Source organism: Gopherus flavomarginatus, chromosome 24, assembly GCF_025201925.1.
Source record: "Gopherus flavomarginatus isolate rGopFla2 chromosome 24, rGopFla2.mat.asm, whole genome shotgun sequence".
Taxonomy (NCBI): Eukaryota; Metazoa; Chordata; order Testudines; family Testudinidae; genus Gopherus; species Gopherus flavomarginatus.
The window spans coordinates 16,231,705-16,254,504 of NC_066640.1; the positions used below are offsets into that span (position 1 = coordinate 16,231,705).

General features: G+C 44.7%; 1 protein-coding gene across 2 annotated transcripts in view; it reads left to right on the forward strand.

Annotated features, from left to right (window-relative positions):
- Positions 1–22,800, forward strand: part of CPAMD8 (C3 and PZP like alpha-2-macroglobulin domain containing 8) — a 153,704-nt gene that overhangs the window by 123,465 nt on the left and 7,439 nt on the right. For both annotated transcript variants that reach the window (XM_050933995.1, XM_050933996.1), the window contains 11 exons: positions 1,039–1,125; positions 2,154–2,290; positions 2,682–2,837; positions 3,232–3,294; positions 4,430–4,668; positions 11,265–11,352; positions 17,615–17,689; positions 18,532–18,637; positions 18,726–18,836; positions 19,637–19,849; positions 21,545–21,619. In XM_050933995.1, coding sequence (XP_050789952.1) covers positions 1,039–1,125; positions 2,154–2,290; positions 2,682–2,837; positions 3,232–3,294; positions 4,430–4,668; positions 11,265–11,352; positions 17,615–17,689; positions 18,532–18,637; positions 18,726–18,836; positions 19,637–19,849; positions 21,545–21,619 — 1,350 coding nt within the window. The remainder of the gene's footprint in view (positions 1–1,038; positions 1,126–2,153; positions 2,291–2,681; positions 2,838–3,231; positions 3,295–4,429; positions 4,669–11,264; positions 11,353–17,614; positions 17,690–18,531; positions 18,638–18,725; positions 18,837–19,636; positions 19,850–21,544; positions 21,620–22,800) is intronic.

Here is a 22,800-nt window from a genome sequence, read left to right on the forward strand (position 1 = left end):
GTGGCCTCTGCTGTGAGCAGTGTAAGTGCACCTGAGACTTTGCAGTGACACTATGTGACATTTAGCATCCTTCTATGATGCTACAAAACGTGATCAGTGAAACAAGATCTGATTCCACAGATGGCTCCTCAGAATGCAAAATTCAGCAGCCTGTCAGCATTAATCCTCTGTTTCCTTCCACCCCCAGCCAAAATAAATCCCTCTTTACAAATTGTTGTTAAGCATTGTGACAGACCCAGACCAGTGGGGTACAAGAGTCTGGTAGAGGGCAAATATACTGGTCATTGGATGAGTAGTTTTCTGTTCCCTGAGTGACCAGAGCAGGGGCTGCACTATAGTAATCAGGAACCTGCTAGAACCAATTAAGACAGACAGGCTGATTAGATCACCTGCAGCCAATCAAGGCAAGCTAATCAGGGCACCTGGGTTTAAAAAGGAGCTCACTCCAGTCAGGTGAGGAGGAGTGGAAGTGTGTGTGAGGAGCTGGGAGCAAGAGGGGAGAGGGAGCGCTGCGCGAGGACTAAGGAGTACAAGTGTTATCATACACCAGGAGGAAGGTCCTGTGGTGAGGATAAAGAAGATGTTTGGAGGAGGCCATGGGGAAGTAGCCCCGGGAGTTGTAGCTGTCATGCAGCTGTTACAGGAGGCACTATAGACAGCTGTAATCCACAGGACCCTGGGCTGGAACCTGGAGTAGAGGGTGGGCCCGGGTTCCCCCTAAACCTTCCAACTCCTGATCAAACACAGGAGGAGTTGATCTAGACTGTGGGGAAGATCACTGAGGTGAGCAAATCTGCCAATAAGCACAGGACCCACCAAGGTAGAGGAGGAACTTTGTCACAGCACCAACAGCGTAGTTAGCACTGTATGTAACCCAGAGGAATTCACAGTCCCTGCCCCAAGGAGCTTACTCTGTAAATGGAGTGGCAGTGCAATACAGGAGGTGGTTTGGTTTTACAGCAAACATGTGGCAACAGAGTTTGATTCTCCCCATGTCTAGGGACTAGCTTTAACTTCTTTACTTCTTTACCATTCTAGATGGCTTTACACACTGGAGCTTAATGGGGACTCTGGTTACTGATGAAGATACATTCATGGGATTTAACGATGGGCTTTCTCAATCAGGTACCCCTGTTTGTGGTTATTTATGATACTCCTGTTGGGGGAAAGACTGGGATTATTCTCTGTTTTATATAATGCCTGCAGTGTGTTAACTGCTTTTTAGGTAGGGAAGAAGGGAAGGTCCCTGCCCCAAGGAGTTCACATTGTGAAGGCAAAGGAAATGGGGTGCAACAAAAGTCCAGTGATTGTTAGTTGCATGTTTTTTATAATACACTCTAATGTCCCTTTCACCCTCCTTATGTCTGTGTTGTTAACAATTCAGAAAGGAGAAGGAGAAGGCAGTTGCCAGACATTAAGAGAACTAGGAGGTGCAGAACCGGGCGTGGTCCATGCATTGCTGGCATTTCAGCCCATGTTGTCTCACCAGCTCTCCATACAGCTTCATAGGAGATGGTGAATAAAATGGAGGAGAGCATTGAGCCTTATGGGACTCCTCAAGGGAGGAGTAATTTGCCATGGGAAATTAGAGGTCAAATATATTTAATTTTACAGTAACAGCTGTTTGGCCTGGGATTTTCAAAGGAGCCTAAGAGTGAGGTGCCCAGTTTCCATTGACAGTCAATGGGAGTTGGCTATCTAACTCCCTTAGTCTCCTTTGAATATGCCAGCACTAATAATTAACTATTTAAAACCCCAGGCTATACTGTCAAGAGTAATCATTGAGCCAGGTCAAAAAAGACCATGGCTCTGCATGAAAAGTCCCATGACAGATGCAGAGTCACTCATGCAGCTTGGGTGGCATGTAGGGGGAAAGAGTAAATCTGTGCAGGAGCTAAAAGTCAAGCAGAAGGAGCTGTGATCTAATGTGCCAGAGGAAAGATTAGATTGGAAGCTGACACATGAGGCCTATTTTGGAAAATGCCTGATGTAGTTTGAGTACAGACATTTTTCACTGCTTCATTTGTCTCTTTCTGTCTTGGACTCTCTAGAACCTGAAGATTTTTTTTAGCTTGTGAATCTACAGAGAGGTGATATCTAGCTCAGCCCAGTTTCCCTACACCAGATGTGAGTTTGATTGTTTTCCCTTTCAGTTGTATCTGCAGAAGTGGAAATGACAGCCTATGCACTGCTGACATACACGCTCCTGGGAGATGTGGCCTCTGCACTTCCAGTGGTTAAATGGCTGTCGCAGCAAAGAAATGGACTTGGAGGATTCTCATCCACTCAGGTGAATTCCTGTCAGCTTGTGTAATTTCAGTACAGAAATATGTGCCAATGCAAATTGACTGATTTGAGATTAATCTGGGTTAGGTTTCACTCTAGAATCTAAGAGTCGTGCTAAATCCTGGGGCAGAGAATACGTCACAGTGCTCTTTATCATGCCTTTTGGGTGTGAACAGCGTGGGGTGAACTTGAATTTCTCTCTCACTTTCTCTGAGACTTCTGAGGGAGAAAGAGGTGCAGGGAGAGGGGGAATGAAGCAATTCCATTTACTGTTTAAGCAAGTGCAGAGGAAACCTGAGCTGTCAGATGCTAATGAGTGTACAGTACATTGCTAGTTTATAAGGTAGATGCTCCTTGGTTCTTCATTAACTGTCTTTTCTTCCCCAATCTTGTAGGATACATGTGTAGCTCTGCAGGCTCTGGCTGAATATGCCATTCTTTCTTATGTTGGAGGAGTCAACCTTACCATTTCCCTGGCTTCCACTAATTTAGACTATCAAGAGACTTTTGAGCTTAACAAGATGAATAAGAAGGTTCTCCAGATTGCAGTGGTAAGTGTATGCCTGAACAGATGCAACTTCCTCTGCTTTAATGTTACCAGTTTCCCAAAGCGACCTGAATTTGGGTTCTGTGTTGTAACTCATATAATTCCAGTGGGGGGAATGGGCTGGATATTGTGAAATCTCAAGATTTTCTGCCCAACCTCTGATGGGAGAAGCAGCAAATACTCAGTTATGAGAGCATTCTTCAGCATAACGGATGCCTGGTGTTTGGTTTGGGACAATTACCACTGGCTGCTTGCGTTAAATATAGGGACTGAGGAAGAATCTACCATTTTTCTTCTGATTTTATATGGTTGCATGTAAACTGGAATGCTCTATCACACGGAGAGTAAAACCAAGGCTGACATGTCTTAACTGTGGATTCTCTCATGCTTGTCCCTAGATCCCCAGCATTCCCACTGGGCTGTTCGTAAGTGCCAAGGGCGAAGGCTGCTGTCTGCTGCAGGTAAGGGTGCTGCCGGGCTGTGTAAAGAAGCTGAGAAGGTTACATTTAAACAGGCAAGACAGTCTATTAAACATTCATTTATTTCCAACCTCTTCCCCCCAGTGATGAATTGGCATGGAGAGCCAACAAATAATCCTCTCTAAGCCTTTGCTATGTCCGTTTCTCATGTCTCAAGGAGGGTGGTACATGAGGGTGTGACTAGAAGTGACTGGAGTGACATTTGAAAGTGAATATTTAGACTGAATGTCAGGGAATGCTTCCTGATAGGGAGATGTCAAGCTGTGGTATAGTTTTATAAGAACAGCCATACTAGCCAGATCCATCTAGCCAGTATCCTGTCTTCTGACAGTGGCCAATGCCAGGTTCCCCAGAGGGAGTGAACAGAACAGGTAATCATCAATTGATCCATTCCCTGTCGCCCATTCCCGACTCTGTCAAACAGAGTCTAGGGACACCATCCCTGACCATTCTGGCTAATAGCCATTGATGGACCTATCCTCCATGAATTTATCTAGTTCTTTTTAGAACTCTGTTATAATCTTCGCCTTCACAACATCCTCTGGAAAAGAGTTCCACAGGCTGACTGTGTGTGTAAAGAAATACTTCCTTTTGTTTGTTTTAAACGTGCTGCCTATTACTTTCATTTGGTGACCCCTAGTTCTTGTGATATGAGAAGGAGTAAATAACACTTGCTCCACACCTGTTATGATTTTATAGACCTCTATCATATCCCCCCTTAGTCATCTCTTTTCCACGCTGATAAGTCCCAGTCTTATTAATCTCTCCTCATATGGAAGCCATTCCATACCCCTAATCATTTTTGTTGCCATTTTCTGAACCTTTTCAAATTCCAGTATAAGAGATTATAAGAGATTCTCTTTGGTAAAATCTCCCATCTGTAGACATTAGTGTAGGTTTGGCAGTTGGAATGTCATTGTGAGCAGTGGTGTTACTGATGCAGGATGTTACTAGTAATTGCCCGAGGTCCCCCACAAAATGTATGAGAGTCTGGTCTCTGCTCTCGTCTCTCTCTGGAAGAGTCTGGTGATGCTGCAGGGTCTAAATGATGCTTTTAGTGCTTCACAGTCAATGGCACTACAACCAGACCTGATTTTCCACCCCCCCTTTGCTCTAGATTGATGTCACTTACAATGTGCCTGACCCTGTTGCTAAACCAGCTTTCCAGCTTCTGGTTAACCTGAAAGAGCCCAAATCAGAGTGTCATCAGCAAACTCAGCACCCCCTACGGCCCCTCTCTCCAGATGAGAATCGCTCAGAAGCCTCCCACAGAGATCGGGCACTGGTGGATGATGATGACCCGGCTTCTGATCAAGATCACCAGGAATACAAAGTGATCCTGGAGACGTGCACTAGGTAGTGAAATCTCTTTATTTCCTTCAACATAGATCTCTGTACAGATTGGCTAGGCTTGTTATCAGCAGATCCTGCCACTAGTCCTTCCATTCCCAGATGTTCTTCCAGTGAGAATTGCATCCTGTCCCTACATCTATGGGGGTTTATAATGTGTTTTGATGGGATACATACCATAAAACTATTCTTGCTGTGTTGTCTTTGTCTAAGATCAAGTAAGACGGAACAACTCAGGTTTTACTTGTCCTAGTAGTCTCACTCAAATTGCTCGGGTGTTGAAGCCAGAATAGCAGGTAAGATAGCTTGTGTCTGAGGCACTTATTAACAAATACCAAGTGTTAGGAGTTGCAAATAAAGATAGGCAGGGAGAGTTTATTATTGGAATGGTTCCATTAATAATTTACACTGATTCAATGGGACACATGATTTAGACATTTTTAATCTGTATTTTTATTTTTTGCCTTTTCTCTCACTCTACCCCTTTTGAAACTAATGTGTTTTCTTATTTAAACTACTTTACCTCCCTAGAGTGTGCACATTGGTTTGTTCTTGCAGTATGCCCATGAGAGCTGGGCTGTGCATACCTCCTTAATATGGGTAACCATACGAGTGCTTCGTTGCTGGCTTTGATATTTTTAGTTTTTAAGCACTTTTTGAGAGGAGGAAAAACATGCACAAAGAATTTACCAATTTTTATATAGAAAAGAGGTGACACTTGGAGACTACCGGCTCTGATTAAGCCTTTATATATTTATTATTGTCTCTTACAAAACCTGAAGAAAACAGACTAAACCATCTCATTACATCAGGTGCAAAAGAAAAAGTTCCAGAACATTTTCCCCGGCTATATTAATGAAAGATTCCTTAGAAACCTAAAGGAGTTAGGTAATTCTACGTGAAACATGGCCATGGTTCTATAAATATTATTGACTTTACTCTGATTTAATGTTTGTTTGAGTTGCTCAGGCTAGTCTGTTCAGTTTTGGATACAAACTCTAACAAAGGATGCTGGTTGCCATGGTATATCAGTTTGGAATCCAATTTCTGGTATGGCTCTGTAGTCACTATGGTAACAGTGCAGTCTGTGAGATTATTTGGGTGACATGATTCCCCAGAGCTGACTATTTATCTGCTTGATTCTTATTAAAGAATGTTAGAAATTAGTTATAAAAAATGTCTGGAGTGATACCAACACACACTGGTTTTCATCCGTAGAACTCAAAATGTTTTGTAAAGGCTGTCAGCAGCCTTATCCCCATTTTATCGATGGGGAAACTGAGGTATGTGAGAGAGGCTTACCTGTAGTGTTATATTGAGTGAGTTGCAGGGACAGGAAATAGAACCTTACTCTCCTGACTTTCCTGTGATGAATCAACCAGACTTTCACCCCAAGCTTGAAATCCTGCCCCTATTGTCAACAGATTGCTTTGGTTTCGAGGAGGTTGTGTTAGGGCAGCCTGAAGGGAAGGGAAGCCCAGAGCAAGAGTGAGGAGGCATTGACAAATGTCAAAGTGCACAGCAGATAAAACTGAAAATTCCCCAAATCTTCATAAGTCTCTTGCATTTCCATTTCCAATATGCCAGGTGTTGGGGTTCTAGCAGTTAAAGAATTATCTGGTCTGGATGCCCTAAATCGCAGCAGCCGCACAGTCACTCAGTGCCTCATCATAGCAATGGGAATGTCTGTGCTTCCCTGTCTGCTGCCACCTCCTCCTGCCAAAGAGTTAAACACAGATATTGGATACAGTCCTGAAAACAATCTGTCAGAGTGACTCCAAACAAAGATAGGACTCTGTCATCTCTAAGCTCACCAAACCGTTCTTTCTGGCTCTCATGCTATGCATGAGAGCCAGAAAGACCCATTACATCCCCAGGTCTGGCCCCACATAGACTTGCATTTCACAAGCCAGCTTTATGCCTCCCTCTAGCAGCAATGTCTGAGTGGCAATCAGCTCAGGTCTTACTGCCCCTTGCACCTTCCACTACCACATTTTGCTGGGGACCCTGAAAATTGTCTGGCCAGTTCTGTGTAACCACAAGAGCCTGTCCAGGTTCTTTAGCAAACTCTCCTTAGCTCAGAGGTTTTCACCTGCTGCTTTGCCTTCCCGGCACTGGGAGCTGCGGGTTTATAGTCAGTGGAAGAAGGGAGCATTTCTCAGTCCTGTTGAATTAACTGGAATCTGTGTAACTGTACCAGTATCTTACCAGATAGTGGTTCCAGTACCAGCTCTGCTTTGCACTCATGCAGCACATTTGTGTCAGGGATTTGCACTAGTGTTGCTACATCACGTGGTTACTTAATGTCAGCAGGCCCTGACTCTGCTATTGCATGAGCATCTTGTGAGAAGGCAAGTTTGAAATGTTCTTCATCTGTTCATTGAAGATGTCTGTAACTAAGGAGTTGATGCCTTGCATCAACACAACCTTTCTGCTGTCATTTCTGAAACTTCTGCCATGGGAATTGCTGGAGCAAAGACAGAAATTTGAGAGGAAGCCCAGTCTGCGGAGATCGAAGTCTTGGACAACAAACAAAAGCAAATGAGATCTTCCCTCCCCCTGAGTCTCCCAGTGAAGGTGTTCTTTAACTTCCCCTGTAAAGCTTGAACGGATGGCCTTTATAAGGATAGCAATGGGAATGCATCAAGCTGGAGTTCTTACACAAGAGGAAAATTGTTTATTTTGAGGAGCCAAGTGCTCAGATGGAGTCCTTGGGACATTTCCTTTTTGGGGTGAGACTGAATGAATATATGGATTTAGAGAAAAGAGTGCTCTACTGGAACAGGAAATGCCACTTTCTCTCTGAGGAGTTAGCTGGGTCTAAATCATAATTGCACCAGTCGTCTTGTTGCAGTAGTGCCACTGCTTCCATGCAGTGAGGAATTGAAATCAATGAGCATCTGCCCTCTTTGTAACATACAATGGATTGGAAGGATTCTCCTCCATCTGCTTGTGTTTCACCATAGAAATATGAGGAATTACAAGCTTTGTTTTCCCTGACTTTGCTGGAGGCCTCATTGGTGTCGCAGAGGATGATGCGCATAGTGAGCTCTCACGTTGTTTGAACAAGTGAGAGTGTTTGACTGTAAGCTCTTTGGAGCAGGAACCATCTTTTTTTTTTCTTTTTCTGTGTTTGTACAGCACCTAGTACAACAGAGTCCTGGTTCATGGCTCAGGCTCCTGGACACTACAATAGTACAAATAATTATTAATAATAATCATAATAACAAAGACACTCTCTTCCCTATTCATTGGAATGAATTGGATGTTTACAAAATACCAGTTTTAACTAGACTAAAAATCTTCCTTTCCACACTGTGTGCATTTTTTGCTCTTTTTGTGATGTGATAGGTCCCTAATTCTTTAGTCACTATAGAGTCCCCCAGAGTAGACAGGATCCAAATTCATATGATAAAACGCAAAGGGGAAAAAAACACACCCATTTGCTTTCCCCTCTGCAGTCATCTTTAAGATGTAGCTCAGTGTTTCAGTTCAGCCCCTTGATTTACTGGGCTTCAGCACTTCCCCTCAAATGAATTTTAGCCAACAATGTCTCCACCTCGGAACAAGGTTTCCTAACCAACTGTTTATAGAAAGTTCTGGACAAGCAGGATTGGCTGGCTTGGGACCAGGTATGGGATATGAATTCCTTTAACCCTAATTAACCATTTCCAGCCCCAAAGGCCATGTTGAGGGAAGGCCATTTGGCGTCTTATGTGTCCTCATCTCACTTGGCACTAATCAGTATCCTCATTGGCACACACAGCAGAGAAGCCAAGGACTAAACTGGCTAAGGAGGCTTAACCAGCCTGTCACCTCTGCTGGGCAAAGCACTTTGGCAGTGGGGAAGCTGGCATTGCCTCTGTCCATGCCATACCTGTTCTTTTCTAACTATGGGACTCACTCTCTAAGGATACGTCTACACAGCAAAAAGCAAAACAAAAACCTATGGCAGCAAGTCTCAGAGCCTAGGTCAGCTGACTCTGGCTCATGGGTGTTGCATTACAGGGGTAAAAATAGCAGTGTAGATGTTCCTGATTGTACTGGAACCTTGGGACATAGACCCTCCCCCCTCACTGGTTTCAGAGCCCAGGCTCCAGCCCCAGTGGGAGTGTCTGCAATGCTATTTTTAGCCCCATAGCGCAAGACCAAATCAGTTTATGTGGACTCTGGAACTCGCTGCCTCAGGGTTGTTTTTTGGTTTGATCTGGGTCTTTTTTTGCTGTGTAGATGTGCCCTTAGGCACTCTTAATGTATATCACATTGAGCCCAGTGTCTCTCTGCATTTCCTTTAAGATATGGCCATGCTATTTTGGTTACAGAGCCGCAGATAAAGCCCAGAGCCTCGCAGTTTTTGTGACACTCAGTAAGGGCTTCGGATTGTATCATGAAGTTGGGCAAGTGGTGACCCTCAGGCTGAATTATTCCATGTAGAGGTGGCTGAATTTCTATCTTGTCCAGGGTAACAAGACATCACAAGTGCTATGGGCATTATCTGAAGCAAGTCTGTATGTTTTTTAATTACCCATTTCCATGATATCTAAGTGCAAGGCTGGGGAGAGGGATTCAGAGGCCCAGTTAGTGCCTACGATGCCCGCCATCCACAAAAGTGGGTCTGTGCAGAGCTGCTGCATGTCTGAGCTACCTTTCTGCATTGTTTCTTGTTTGTAATATACATCGCACATGTGCCAAGGTCACCAATCCAGGCACTACTCTTCCCAGGGCTGGCTTTAGGCCGATTCACCCGATTCCCCGGAATTGGGCCCCACGCCTAAGAGGGCCCTGCGCCTTAGGCGCCTTCTTGAATTTTTTTTTTTTTTTTTTTTACTCACCTGGTGGTGGTCCGCTCCGGGGGTCTTCAGTGGCATTTTGGCGGCGGGGGGCAGGGGTCCACTCCAGGGGTCTTTGGTGGCAGGGGGTTTGTTCTGGAGGTCTTCGGTGGCATTTTGGCAGTGGGGGTCGTTTGGTGCCACAGAAGACCCGGAGCAGACCCCCCCGCCACTGAAGTGCCACCAAAGCCCCAGACCGCTGCCAGGTATTCGACTCGGGCCCCGCAGTTGTTAAAGCCAGCCCTGGCTCTTTCTTATGCCTTAACCTATTCCCAGCAGCCCACTTGAGGGAGAAGCAGAAGTATTTCCTCCCACAGGGGGCCATTTTCCTCTGTCAGCAGCGCACTTGCCCGGTAATGTCCAATAATTAGTCTAGTGGCCACATAATAGACTGTATCCTTCTCCTCATCCTCGTCTGCCTACCTTCCCACATCTCTGTGCTCTCTGGTCTGCACTTAATTTTGGCTAGCAAAAGCAGAGAGGACTATGATGTTACACTCCATATTCTTTATGGAAATATGCTTATAATATGGATATAACATAACTGAAATACTTTGTGCAAGATGGGTCTTGTAAGGTATCCTTGGAAAGGCTGTGATTTACTGGGATGTGATTATCCAATTTGTATGCATGTATCATGTCTGTATCTAAAGTTAGGAATATGGACTACGTAATAATTACAACTGGAGGTGTATTGGGAAGACACCCACCAGAGGAGAAGGCCATCAAATTTGATGTGCCATCAGGAAGGAACAATAAAACCATGAAGATACTAATCTCTCTCCCTCCTGGGAGGCATGGGGGTCAGAGGGGGGAATTAACTGTGACGCTACTTGGTCAGATGGTCTTGTCACCTTATACTAAATATTACCTGGGACTTTTTGTAACTTTCCACTGGAAGGGAATGGGGTGGGGGCAAGTTTGGGAAACAAAGGATTCCCACCTTATGTAAATCCTATTTAAGGGTGGGAAGGAAAGCAAACGGGACTCCTCCTCTCCATGGCCTGTTTGCCCAAGAAGAGTGCTAAATCCACCTGAAGGGAAGACGGCGGTGGGGGGGAGTCCAGACTGAGACACGGGTCCAGCCTGAAAAATATAACTGGAATTCTGAACCACAAACTTTGCAGCCTGACTAAAATAATGTTTAGGGTAAGAAATTACATTTTATAACCTTAAGTATATTGATCTTAGCTTGCGTACTTTGTTTTATTTGCTCAGTAATCTGCTTTGTTCTGTCTGTTATCTTATATTCACTTAAAATTCACCTTTTGTAGTTAATAAAAAGCTGTACAAATATTTCTATACAGTGCAAGACGTAGTATTTTTGGGTTTGTCTCCCAAAAGGGGTGGGCATGTGAGTGCTGGGGGAGGGAGCCCTCTCGCACAGAGCTGACTTCAGCCTGTGTCTGCAGCAGGGTGTGGCTCTACCTGTGTGTGTGTGTGTGCGCTGCAAGAGGCCAGAAACCCTAATTCAGCACAGCAGGGAGAGGGAACCCAGGTTGATTGTGCAGGGGAGGCTCAGTTAAACCCCAGCATATCAAATGGCATCCCAGAAGTGGGGTCCAACCTGTCACAAGGAGCATTTATAAAACTAAAGAGACTGTGGCTTTTAGCAAGCCCTTCATTTGGGATTAGATATCCTTTTCTCCTAGACCCTGTGTGTAACTTTTCTTTGAAAGCTTCTGTCTCAAGTCTGCTTCATCCTCAACTGCTCCAGGTATGGTTTTAATTCAGGTCCTGACTTTATTCTCTCTCTTAATCCCCCCTGGGAAGGTGGCTGCATTCGGGATCGTCAAACATGGCTGTCTTGGAGGTGCCCTTGTTCTCAGGTTTCCGAGCAGATATTGAGAGCCTGGAGCAGGTAAGATGTTGTGATCAGAGTGCAGAGAATGTGCTTAGGGGTTGGCCTTGGCTCTTTCATTGCCAGGGATTCCCTTTGAGGTGCTTACAGAGGTAAATGCCATATTATGTGAGAAGAGATGTAGTTAAAATCAGAGGGTTGGAGATTTCACTTGTCAGAAAATATTTATCTGAAGTAGGGAAACAGATGTTCTGAGTAAGATTAACAAATTTACCTAAGTCAGCCAAATAAGCCTTTATTACTGTGCATGGTTCATGGTAATTAAATGAGACTCATTTGGAAAAGCTGAAGTGAAACTGTGCTCCAACAGGAGCTGTTTATGGCTTCTTAGGGGCTGTATTATCTTCAACATCTGGATTCTATTTCATTGGAGGCTCTGTGTCTTGGAATCTTTTTTTCTGGGAGAACATCATGTTTATTGCAAGCCAAACTGAGGTGGACAGAATGTGCCTCTTGCCCAGCCAGCCCTCTAGAAGGGAGGAACTACAGTCTTCAGATTCGCTTTAGGCTTTGTTGCAGCATTACACTGTTTTCATTGCTTTATTATATTGTTAGTGATGCTTTATCTGAAGAGAGAAAAGAAACTAACATGCTATCGCTGAGAAACAGCAAAAGAACTCATCAGGAATTTCTCTACACAACAGACCTCTTCCTTTAATGGCCTTGTCTTCTCTGTAGGGGGAGAAAGCTGTGTTCATAACCCAAGTTAACTAACAAGGTACAATTCTAGTGAAGACAAGGCAGTTTAATTTGACTTACTCACATGAAGACTACATACTGCCTTGTCTTCACTAGGATTGTACTTCAAGTTAGTTAACTTGAGTTGAGACTGCACCTTTTTTTTCCCCCCAGTGAAGATGAAGCCATTATGTGCATCTTCAGAGGGCTGCAGTTTGAGTCAAAACGTGCCCTTAGATACTCACGCAACTGTCAGTGAAGCCAGTGAGATTGTTTTGGTGTGTGTTTGTGTGTGTGGGGGGGTTTGTTTTTTGTTTTTTTTTCAGTATCTGAGAATAGAATTTGACCTTTTATATATTAGGGAAGCATGGACACTTGTTTTTGTGCAGATATATGTGCCTATAATGCATGGAGCATTTACTTTAAAAGAAAATGGGGATTCCAAGGGTGCACACACACTGTATCCTGCTACCCATATTTACAAAACCTTTTCCAATCTGCTGTGTTTTTAAATATATGCATTTGAAAATTAATTTTTCTTTCACTTACCGGCTAATTCCTGAGTCTGGGATTGTCTTTTTCCCCTGCAACAAGTGGTACAATCATAAATGCCTAAAGCAGAGTAGAACATGCAGGAAAACCCAGGTCAGATTGTGGGGAACCCTAGAGTCCTTGCTATAGAGATAGTAATGTTGAACCTCTCTTCTGCTTCTTTTTCACAGACTGCAGAGGATGTGTGGGTAATACATATGTTGCCTATAGGTAATGGGAGGCTGCATATCAGTATGAGGAAATATCACCAACAGGAGTCTTCCATATTGCTGTGTGAAAGATAGTGAGGAAATAACTGAGGGGCCTATGCTGGTCTTGGTTTACATTTGGATTACTTCCTGTGGAAGTGCTCTAAGTAAAGGCAAAAGGATATGGGGTGGAAAACTGGCTTAGGAACATGAGATGCAGGCCAGCTTTAGAGCAGATAGAAACATTCCCAGCTGGAATCACTGTCAAGACCTCTTCCCTATTAGCCAGAGGGATGTATGATGAATAGGTGAGCTTATGCTGTTCTGAAAGGAGGCTATTACTTTGAAGGGGGCACATACAGATCCAATGGAGAGAATACCAGCTGTGAAGGGCTAATGGAGTTGCTGGGCTTTTTCTCCTTGCAGAAGAGGAGGCTCTGAGGTTTCAAAAATAATGGAAGGGACTGATTGTTGCTAACGATAAATTGTTCACACTGGAGAGGGGATCAAACACTAGGAGTGAACTGCGAGCACTCCTCTGCTGGACAGAATTGCATTACACAAATGGGACTAAATCTTTGGAATATGTTACTGAAAAAGGCAATCAAAGCAAATAGTAAAAAAGAGTCTGAGAGAGATCCAGGAAAAGCAAGGAGTGAAACACTAGAAAGCACTGGCATATTGGGCTAAGAAGCCAATCCCAGGGGCTCCTTATATTCTTGGTAGGGCCTGACGCAGCTGAAGAAGCAGTAAGAGCTCTCAGGACCCAGGACACACTGTGTTATCCTAACCTGTACCTCCCCACAGCACAGGAACATTGGAATGAGCCGCTGGGATGGATTTTCCTCTTGGGTTTTCAGGTGCTGACACTTTTTTTTTTTAAAGAGACTTCAAGGTTTGTGTCAGTTAATCCTGGAATGGTTTTGGCCAAGAGAATTGTGTTCTGATATTAGACTGATTTCATGGCTGTGCCAGCCAGATGTTTCTCTAATACATGGAGGGAATGAATTATTGAGGTTTGTTCTGCACACAGCTATAGGTCAAGAGTTTTAAAGTAGGAACAATTCCACTCCTGAACCGAGGGCCAGTGCAGGGCCTGTTCAGTACTCACCATCAAGACTTAGTGGTTTATGCTGGCACTCTGCTCAGGGTGAATTTCACTCATTCTGAATAAACCCAGCTTTACTAGTAGTTCTTATGTGTGGGTTAACGCCAGAGTGGATGTACCATGATCTAGGACAGGGGTTCTCAAGCTTTTTCTTTCTAAGACTCCACCAACAAGTTATAAAAGCTTCATGGCCTGCCTGTGCCACAACAACTTTTTTCTGCATATAAAAGCCACAGCCAGCATTAGGGAGTTGCAAGCAAGACTGGTGCTTAGGGCTGCACACCACACGGGGCCCAAGGATAAATTGCCGAGGCTTTGACCTCAGACCCAGGTTGCAGAGTTCAGGGCCCTAGTCTTCAGCCCTGCATGGAGGGGCTTCAGCTTTCTGCCCTGGGCCCCAGCAAATCTAACACTGGCCCTGCTTGATGGTCTCGCTGAAAGCTGTTCGCAGCCTGCCAGGGAGCCCTGGACCCCGGGTTGAGAACCACTGATCTAGGAATCAGGAACTCCTGAGTTTTAATCCCAGTTCCCCCATGGATTCACTGTGTGATCTTAGCCGGTCACTTCTTTCTGTGCCCCAATATCCTTCATCTGCTAACTGTTCTATTCAGCACCCAGCCGCTTTAATAATGGGTGAGTCTGAAGGGCCTTAGCCTTTCAGTGGGTGGTCATAACAAGCTTTGGGCACTGCACCACAAATCTGCCACAGAATATTTGAGACAGGTGCGACCTCAGGGATTCGGGTGTCCCATTTAGCACCCTCATGCCAATGTCGAGATGCCGCAGGCCTCCCTTCCAAATGCTGACTTGCATCCTGGGGGACAGAACAGAACAACATGGGGAACATATCCAAGCCGGAGTAGAAAAGGGGTCAAAGACTGACCCGCACTGGATGTATTATTAAATGCACATGATGCTTCCCAGATATTAATGTGAGTTTAAATCCCTCCCCTGTCACAGCTGAATGATCTCTCCAACACATTAGGCACAAACAGGCATTTCCCAAGCACTGGGCACACAGGTCTGTCTTTGCTTCCTCCCTATAAACAAATGTGTTTGTGATGGCCTTTCCCATCTCCCCTTTCCCTATATCTGATCTCTCCTGTTCCCAGTGCCCCCAGGGTTTCTGTCAGGGAGGGGAGGCAGTAAAGGATCTCAGTTCACCAATGGTCTGTTGTTTTTTTCGGGGTGGAGGGAGGGTTGTGCCCTTTAAGACTCTGGTTCCATAGAGTAACAGAATTTTCTTTCCCCATTGCTTGGGGGGACGGGGGGAGAGTGAACCCATGAAACACCCAGAACATGAGTCATCTGTGCTGAGAGGGATTTAACTCCCTGCAGCTCCATCCTCTTGCCTTTGGAAGCAGCACTGCGATTTGCGTAGCTCTTACTGCCCAGGAGCTGATTCAAATTCAACCAGTCTGCAAGTTCTGTGAACCAAACGCTCTGCGGACAGCACTCCTGTCTGGGGAAAAAGTTGTTTGTATGGGAAAGGGTGATGAGCAGTCCATTCCCAGAGCCCTCTCTGGGGCTGCAGCTGAGTGATTCCCACTGGAGATAATAGGAGTCACGCAGCTAGAAGATATAACTCCTTCAGGAGCAGTTTGCAAAGATCTGTGGCCCAGTCTCCCTTTCTGCAGGTGCAATTTGCACCCACAAAAATGAACTGTAGGTGGAGATCTCAATTCTCACACCTGTAGCACTTGGAGGCATTGCACAGATATGCACTTGCAGTTCAGTTGTGACACAAAATGTGCATGCAAATTGTGTCTACAAAAGGAGGCTGCTCTTTTTAACACATAGCCCCAAATGTGCCTCTCATTTAGACCACTTTATTTGTCATTAGAAACCCAAGACATTCCTATCTATGTGTTTTCTTGCTGCTCCCACTCTCTCCTCCATCCCATGCACTCACCACCATGTCCTGGGGGGTTTTATAAATCAGGTTTCCTCGTTAGGTGTTTGCACTCATAAGGGAATAGTGTGCACAGAGGGGATTCCCACAGAGCTCTGGGGATGGGGATGGTTAATGAAGAGGCAGCCCCCCTTACTATGTAGCCACAAATCCTCCTAATAGTGCTTGGTGTTGACAAGGTCAGGGGTCACCACAGGCTGGCATATGAAACTTCACCAAAAAAATGCAACTTTAGCTGAGCAGAGCATTTGCCGGTGGCGCCAGTCTCACCGAGCCCTCATAAAAGGGCTGTCTGCAGCCGTCTATAGCTGAGTAATAACAGCCACCACCAGGCCCCTAAAATTATACGGACAAATTAAATTGGCCCTTTCCATATTGTGTGGGACTTAAACACATGTTCCTTTTCTTGTTACAGTAATAGCAGGAAGCTCTGTGCAGGGTTTTACAGCTCTGAGCAGCACACTAAAGAAATTCACAGCTAAAAATATTAGTAGCAGGTTGGGTGAATTACAGTGCATGTGCTTTTAGCCTCACACTGTATCTCTTAACAACTAATAATAATGCCTTGCCCTCCTCTCCATTGGGTGTTAATCCTGGGTTCTCAAAGCACTTTGGGAATAGTATTTTAAGAGTTGTATGAAAAATATTGTTTTCATATCACAAATGGGTCAACAGAGAGGTTAAGGGAGTTGCCTAAAATCACATAGCGCACAGCTGGGAATAGAACCCGAGCATCCAGACTTCTTCTAATCCACTGGACATCACGCCAGTAGATTTAATAGGAATCTGATTTAGAAATGGTTTTAAAAACCTATAGAATTTAATAGGGAGCAAGAGCCTTTCTATGGACCTTTGAGGTATCCTGTAGCATTCTGTAGTAGTGATATAATTATCTGTTTCTGTGGAATTTGTTCAATAGTCATGTTATTTTCTGAAAATTCTCTTGAACTTTTCCATAAGGGTAGTAATCCTGCTGCACTCACAGCACCGGGAGAACAGCTCTGGGGACACTGATGAACACCAGATGAAGTGGATTTCAGGGAGCCAGCACTGTAGGTGTGGGTCTTGCTCTGAAATCCCCAGTGTGTGCAGATCATCACAGTACAGTAATTGATGAGCATGTGCAGAATAAGCATAGGTGCCTGACTAAAACAATGTGTACTGTGATTCCCTGTGGCTCCAGAGGTAGAGAAGGTGAATAGTAGGGGCTTGGCCTGACCTCCTTATCTCAAGGGAGGGTGCCAAGGACTTTTTCAGATGGCTGCTCTTTTCAAATGTAAGGATTAATTTTCCTGGCAGAAGAATGTTTTGAGTTGTTTGAGCCAGCAGCAGTGGTGGGAGGGGGCCTTTAATACCCAGTGCAGTCCATCAGCATAATTCTCTGGCAGACTGAGGAAGTGTAAACAAGAGACTGCACTAGAGCAAGTGTTTTGGGGTGTCTGGGGTCCTGCTTGAGCCTTGGTACTGAAAATAATTCAGGAGCTACTCAGATTATGGATGAAATATTAGATGAGTTCCTGTGGGGATAAGCATGGCCCCCAGTAACTAGCAAGTGCTGCACCATAACATGTTGCACCTCACAGGACACTTCACACCATAGACAGATCGCATCAGAAAAACACAAACTTAATTTCCTCCTGTGACCCTGATTGCTGCACCACCACCACCTCATCCTCCGAGGTAATTTTCCAACAGAGAGAAGTTGTGTTTTCTTTAGGTTCTGATCAGGTGTTTCCTAAGCACTTTGAAAGCTTTGTTTTTCTGTTGACTGCAAAATATTTTCCATAATATGAGTTTATGATAAACCTCTTAATTTCCTTCCAGTTATTAATGAACAAGCAAACTGGATTAAAAAGATACGAAGTTGATGGAAGAAAAATCCTTTTTTATTTTGATGAGGTAATAACTTTGTGTATGACTTTATTATTTTTCTATGTTAGGATAAGGAGGGAGAAATGATCAGTGGATCAGGCTTAAATAAAACAATAATGAATATTTTGGCTTTGGTAGCTCCTTTTAGATGAGCATCTCAGTACAAACTTTAATTGGCAAGCCTCATGAACTCCTTCCGAGGCAGGCAGCCATAATGCCACATTTTTGGCAGTAGACTAAGGCACAAAAGATGGTGGTGACTTGCCCCAGACCATACAGGAGGTCAAAATAGATCCTAGTTCCCTTAGGTTCCAATCCTATGTTTTAACCACAAGATAATCTGACATTAAAGCACCATTAGAATCACCAAAAGGGCTATTTAAAAAAGGACCTTTACTTACAGGTCCATTTGCAATGTGTATTCAGAGTCGGACCTGCAAATCAGTGCACACCTGGGAGAGGGAGCTGGTGTCTTTTCTGCCTTGCTCAGAAGCAACAGAATCTTTAACTAAATTCCATTTGCAGAACAGTTTATGACTGATGATGCTGATGCACAAGCCAGAGAATGCAGCTTGGGTTTCAGCTGCCAGGCTGAGTTTGTGTCGCCAACACACTGCACTCAGTACAGGATGTGCCTTACACAGAACTCAGCTGGACCTGTATCTTATTTATCTATCTATCTATGCCACACTTGTCTCAGCACAGTAAATAGCTTGGTATTGGAAGGTACCTTGGTTAGTGCAGGTATCTAGCACAGTGAGAGTTGAGTTAAATGGTGCACACTGTATAGCAGTAAGCAGTTGGCTTACTCCACTGACTTATAGAACTGCATACTATGTTAAACTAAAACTCTTTTGCCCTTTGTGCAGATTCCTAGCCAGTGCATGACCTGTGTAAAATTTCAAGCCTTCAGAGAGTATATAGTTGGGAAAACTGCCCCTGTCCCCATCAAAGTGTATGATTACTATGAGCCAGGTATGTGCTGTTTGTCTTTGGATTTTGCTACTGCTAAAGCCCTAGCTGCACGGCGTGTTTATAATTTGTCATTCTTGCTGCTCTGTAGCTTTTGAAGCGACTCGTTTCTATAATGTGAGTGAAAACAGCCCCCTGGCTCGGGAGCTCTGTGATGGGCCAACATGCAATGAGGTGGAAAGCTCAGCCAATCATTGGATTGGTAAGTTGCAGCAAAGATGAGCTGGCAATCTCTGAAAGCGGAATCCAAAAGGTATATAGCTTGGGAATTCAGAACTGAGAGTGGAGGCTTTAAAAAGAGGTTTATTTCAATGTCTAGAGGCTTCAGTAGTGGGTAGCTTTTAAATGCCTGTGATGAGCATAGAAATGACTACAGTAAATCAGACCAATGATGCGTTTAATTTGGTCTTCTGTCACCATCAGTAGCTAGTACATATTGCTTCAGAAGAACAAGTAATGTACAATTATGGAATAATCTTCTAATGAAGGAAGTTTCCTCCCGATCTGTCAGTTATTGGTTGGGTTATGCACTGAAAATGAAGCCTTATGTCCCTTATAATTTTCTTAATCTTTTATCTTAATTGTGGTTGCTGCTATTATGCATTCATATAAACGTTGCGATTTTTTATCGTAAGTTCTTGACCTCAATAACAACTTGTGGCAGAGAGTTCCACAAGTTAATTATGTAGCAAGACAGAGTAGTTTCATGTGTCCGCCATGACAATAACTTCTTCCAAGATTACCTATTTCTTTCTGTCTCATGTGATGCACAAATTGGTGTGTGGGGAGGGGAGTGGGGCAGCTGTAGTGTATACAGAGATGAAGTATTACAGCCATTGCTGCTCTTCCAGAGCGGCTGGCCTATTCCCACAGCTTCAGTAAATTCATAAACTCCTGTTGAGAAGCTGAAGGGAATTTTTATTACAGTCTAGGAAGCAAAAGGAAAAAAGCAACAAAAATATCCTGTTTCCTCTGCTTCTGATGTTCCTGCTTCCATTTCAGGTTTTGTTCACTCTGGGCCATGCAACAATGTTTTTGGCTGTTTAGAAGATGAGTATTTTGAGCAGTGCATGTGCTCCCGGGACTGTGGCTATGATGGGGAGCCAGTGTGTGGATCAGATGGGATAATTTATCAGAACCATTGCCAGATGGAGGTAGCATCCTGCAGGAATAATACAAGGATAGAGCAGATCCCTATGTCTCAATGTTCTGCCTGTAAGTTCCATTCAGATTTCTGTTCTGGTGTTACAAGTTAGCCAAGGCAGTCCACAACCTCTCCTGAACAAAGTCTGCTGATTAAATTGTCTGTGGACAAGTGGAGGATTTGAACTGTCTCCAAAAGTGAAAAGGTAGCTCCCTGTCCTGCTACACATGAGCTGGTCCTTGCATTCAGTAGAGTTGGCAATTTCCTGCTGTGGTGAAATGGTCACAATTGGGTTTGCATATCTCAAGGACAAAAGAACCAGTCAAAAAGACCCTCAAGAAATTTCAGTGGCTCCTTTTATATTCCTCCAGAGTGATGTCTCCAGATATAAATGAGCCCTGTGAGAGATCTCTGAAAGATTCCCCATGTGCTTTCATTAGGTGCAGTGTGGCAATTTGATGAACTGTGCTGGATGCTGGGTAGGGCACTGTGAAAATCGTGGTTTCAAGGACTGCACAGAAATCCCCAAATTAGCTCAATACTGTGATTTGTTCTCCAACAGTGAGGAAGCAGAGACGGATACCCCTGCTTCTACCTCCCCACTGAGGCTACAGCTGCTCATGGGGCATTAGCAGGCCAGGCCCATGCCAGACGCGGGCAGGGAAGTGGTGGGTGTGATGGGCAGGTGGATGTTCTCAACAGTGGGCAGGGTGATGAACGCCACCTGGATGAGCAGAGAGAGCCAACTGTGTGTAGATTCAACCACATGGTGCCATCTGGTCCGGCCCAGTCCTGCCTGGGCAAAGGATCAGGGCTTGGCTCGCTTCACCCTCAGCACTAGCTGCCAACCGCTGCTTCCTGTATGCCCAGCGGGGAGAGCAGGTCAGCACTGACAACATGGCAATTAGGAGCCCTGGCCTGGCCCACTTCACCGTGGCCCCTGCAGGCCTGGAGGAGAGACATAGGGTTACTAACCCTTCAGGATTGTCCTGGAATCTCCAGGAATTAAAGATTAATCATTATGATGAAATCTCCTGGAATATATCCAGTCAGAGTTAGCAACCCTAGAGAGACACCACTGTGCCAGCTGGCTAGGAGCTGAAGCGGATCCATCCCACCAGCCCTATCCCCTTGGGGCAGGGCCCCCTCACACCATGGCAACCCCCCCCCCACCTGCTTGTGTTCTAGCTGGTGGCGGTGCTGAATACTGTGCTGGTTACAGTGTGGGGATTGATTCCAGTCTCAGCTCCTTTCCAGATGGCACTGAGGTGTCTCCCCAAGGGCTGTGAGGGCCACAGCAGGGCAGAGAGGAAGCAGCAGGGGCGACCTGGGCCAGAGCTGAGGACAGAATGAGCCAGGCTCCAATCCCTACCGTGGGCTGGGCTGGGCTGGCACCATGTGGTTCATCTGCACATGCTGAGCTGGCTCGTGTTCCTCACCTTGGTTTGTTGGTCAGACATCCTGTTGTCCTCTCTACACTCCATAGGTTAGGGCTGGCCCGCTAACCGTCCACAAGCAGCCACAGCCTCAGAGAGGAAGCAGAAATGGAAATTTCCACTGCCAACTCCCCTCTGGTGGAAAATTGCAACAGTTCGGGGTGGACTTGGCAGCCATGCATAGTCTGTGAAATTTGAACATTTACCCAGACACTGCCTTCAATTTAAAAAAAATCCAGAACTTTCTCCGCCCTTAATCATGGGGAACTGAAACATTTTCTAGCAGTTCTGTAACCAACATTGTGGCAATTGTATCATTTTCTTTTACAGCCAAGAATTTGCCAGAAGAAAGAGAAACACATTTCCATGCAGTTGAGCTGCCTAGCATTCAGCAAACTCCTGCAGGTATTGTCTTGTCTTTAGATTGATCTAAGACCCCATTTTCTTTGAGTTTAAAACTGATCACTAAGAATAAGTGACTCAAGCAATTTTTTTGCATTTTGCAAAAAAAAAGCAAAAACTAGGTAGAAAATCTGAAAGTTAGAAAAAGCAAGAAGGTAGGAGAATTTAAGCCAAATGAATGCACGAATGCGAGCCTAGCTCTTCTTGTCCCGTTTTGAAAAAATGAACGTGTGCTGTGTGCTCCCTCCAGCGCACATGGGAGCCTGAGATTTGATGGCAGCTAGTTATGTATGGAGAGGGGCAGGTGAATGCCAAACCCTGGGATGTGAGGAGCTTGTATTCAGCAGCTGTCATAGCATCTCATTAGCAGTGTTAAACTGAAAACTTCCCATTTGAGATCAGACTGGTGTAGTTTGTCCTAGCAAATGAGTCAGGGGGACTAGGTGCCAGCTGGACCATTTGCAGGAACCCTGCAGATTGCAGCTGAATCAAATTTATCCTTAACTATTCTGTTAAACTTTTCAGATGGCTGCTCTAATCCTGTTATTAAAGCCTCCATCTGGGGTAAATGGCCTTAACTGCAAGGTGAAGGGGAGTGAGAAGGAGCTGCCACTTTACTGGGTTTGAATGAATTGAGGAAGCTGGCTGCTCATTTCAGTTGGTGCTTTTATTTAGGAGAAGTTTTTTTTCCCCCCAAGATTCATATGTCAAACTTGCTCAGGAGTTACAATAAATCTTGTGAGGAAGCATTGGAGGTGGATCAATAGACTAGTTGTTTCACACCGTTTCTAGTAAATAAACAAGACTGGATTTTTCCTGGCTGCTTTCCACTCAACAATTCTTCCTTGGGCTCAAACTCTCCCAACAAATCAGCAAAACAAATAGTTTCTGTAGAGTCAGAAGTAAAGAGACAGAAGCTGTGTCCCCCTCCCTCTTCCATATTCTCCTGACACTGAGGCTCAGACTAGAATATATGCAGCCCTCTCGTGTTCCCTGCCCTTCCTTCCTCTGCTCAGCAAAAGCTACTGGGCAGCCTTTCAAAATATATAAACATGGTGGATATTCTGTTTTGAGTATTCCCACAGGTGACCTCACCTGGGGAGTTGCAAACTGGTATAATCAGTGTGTGTCATGCTCGCTTGCTCGCTCTCTCTCTCTGGATTTTGGTAGTGCATAAATCAATT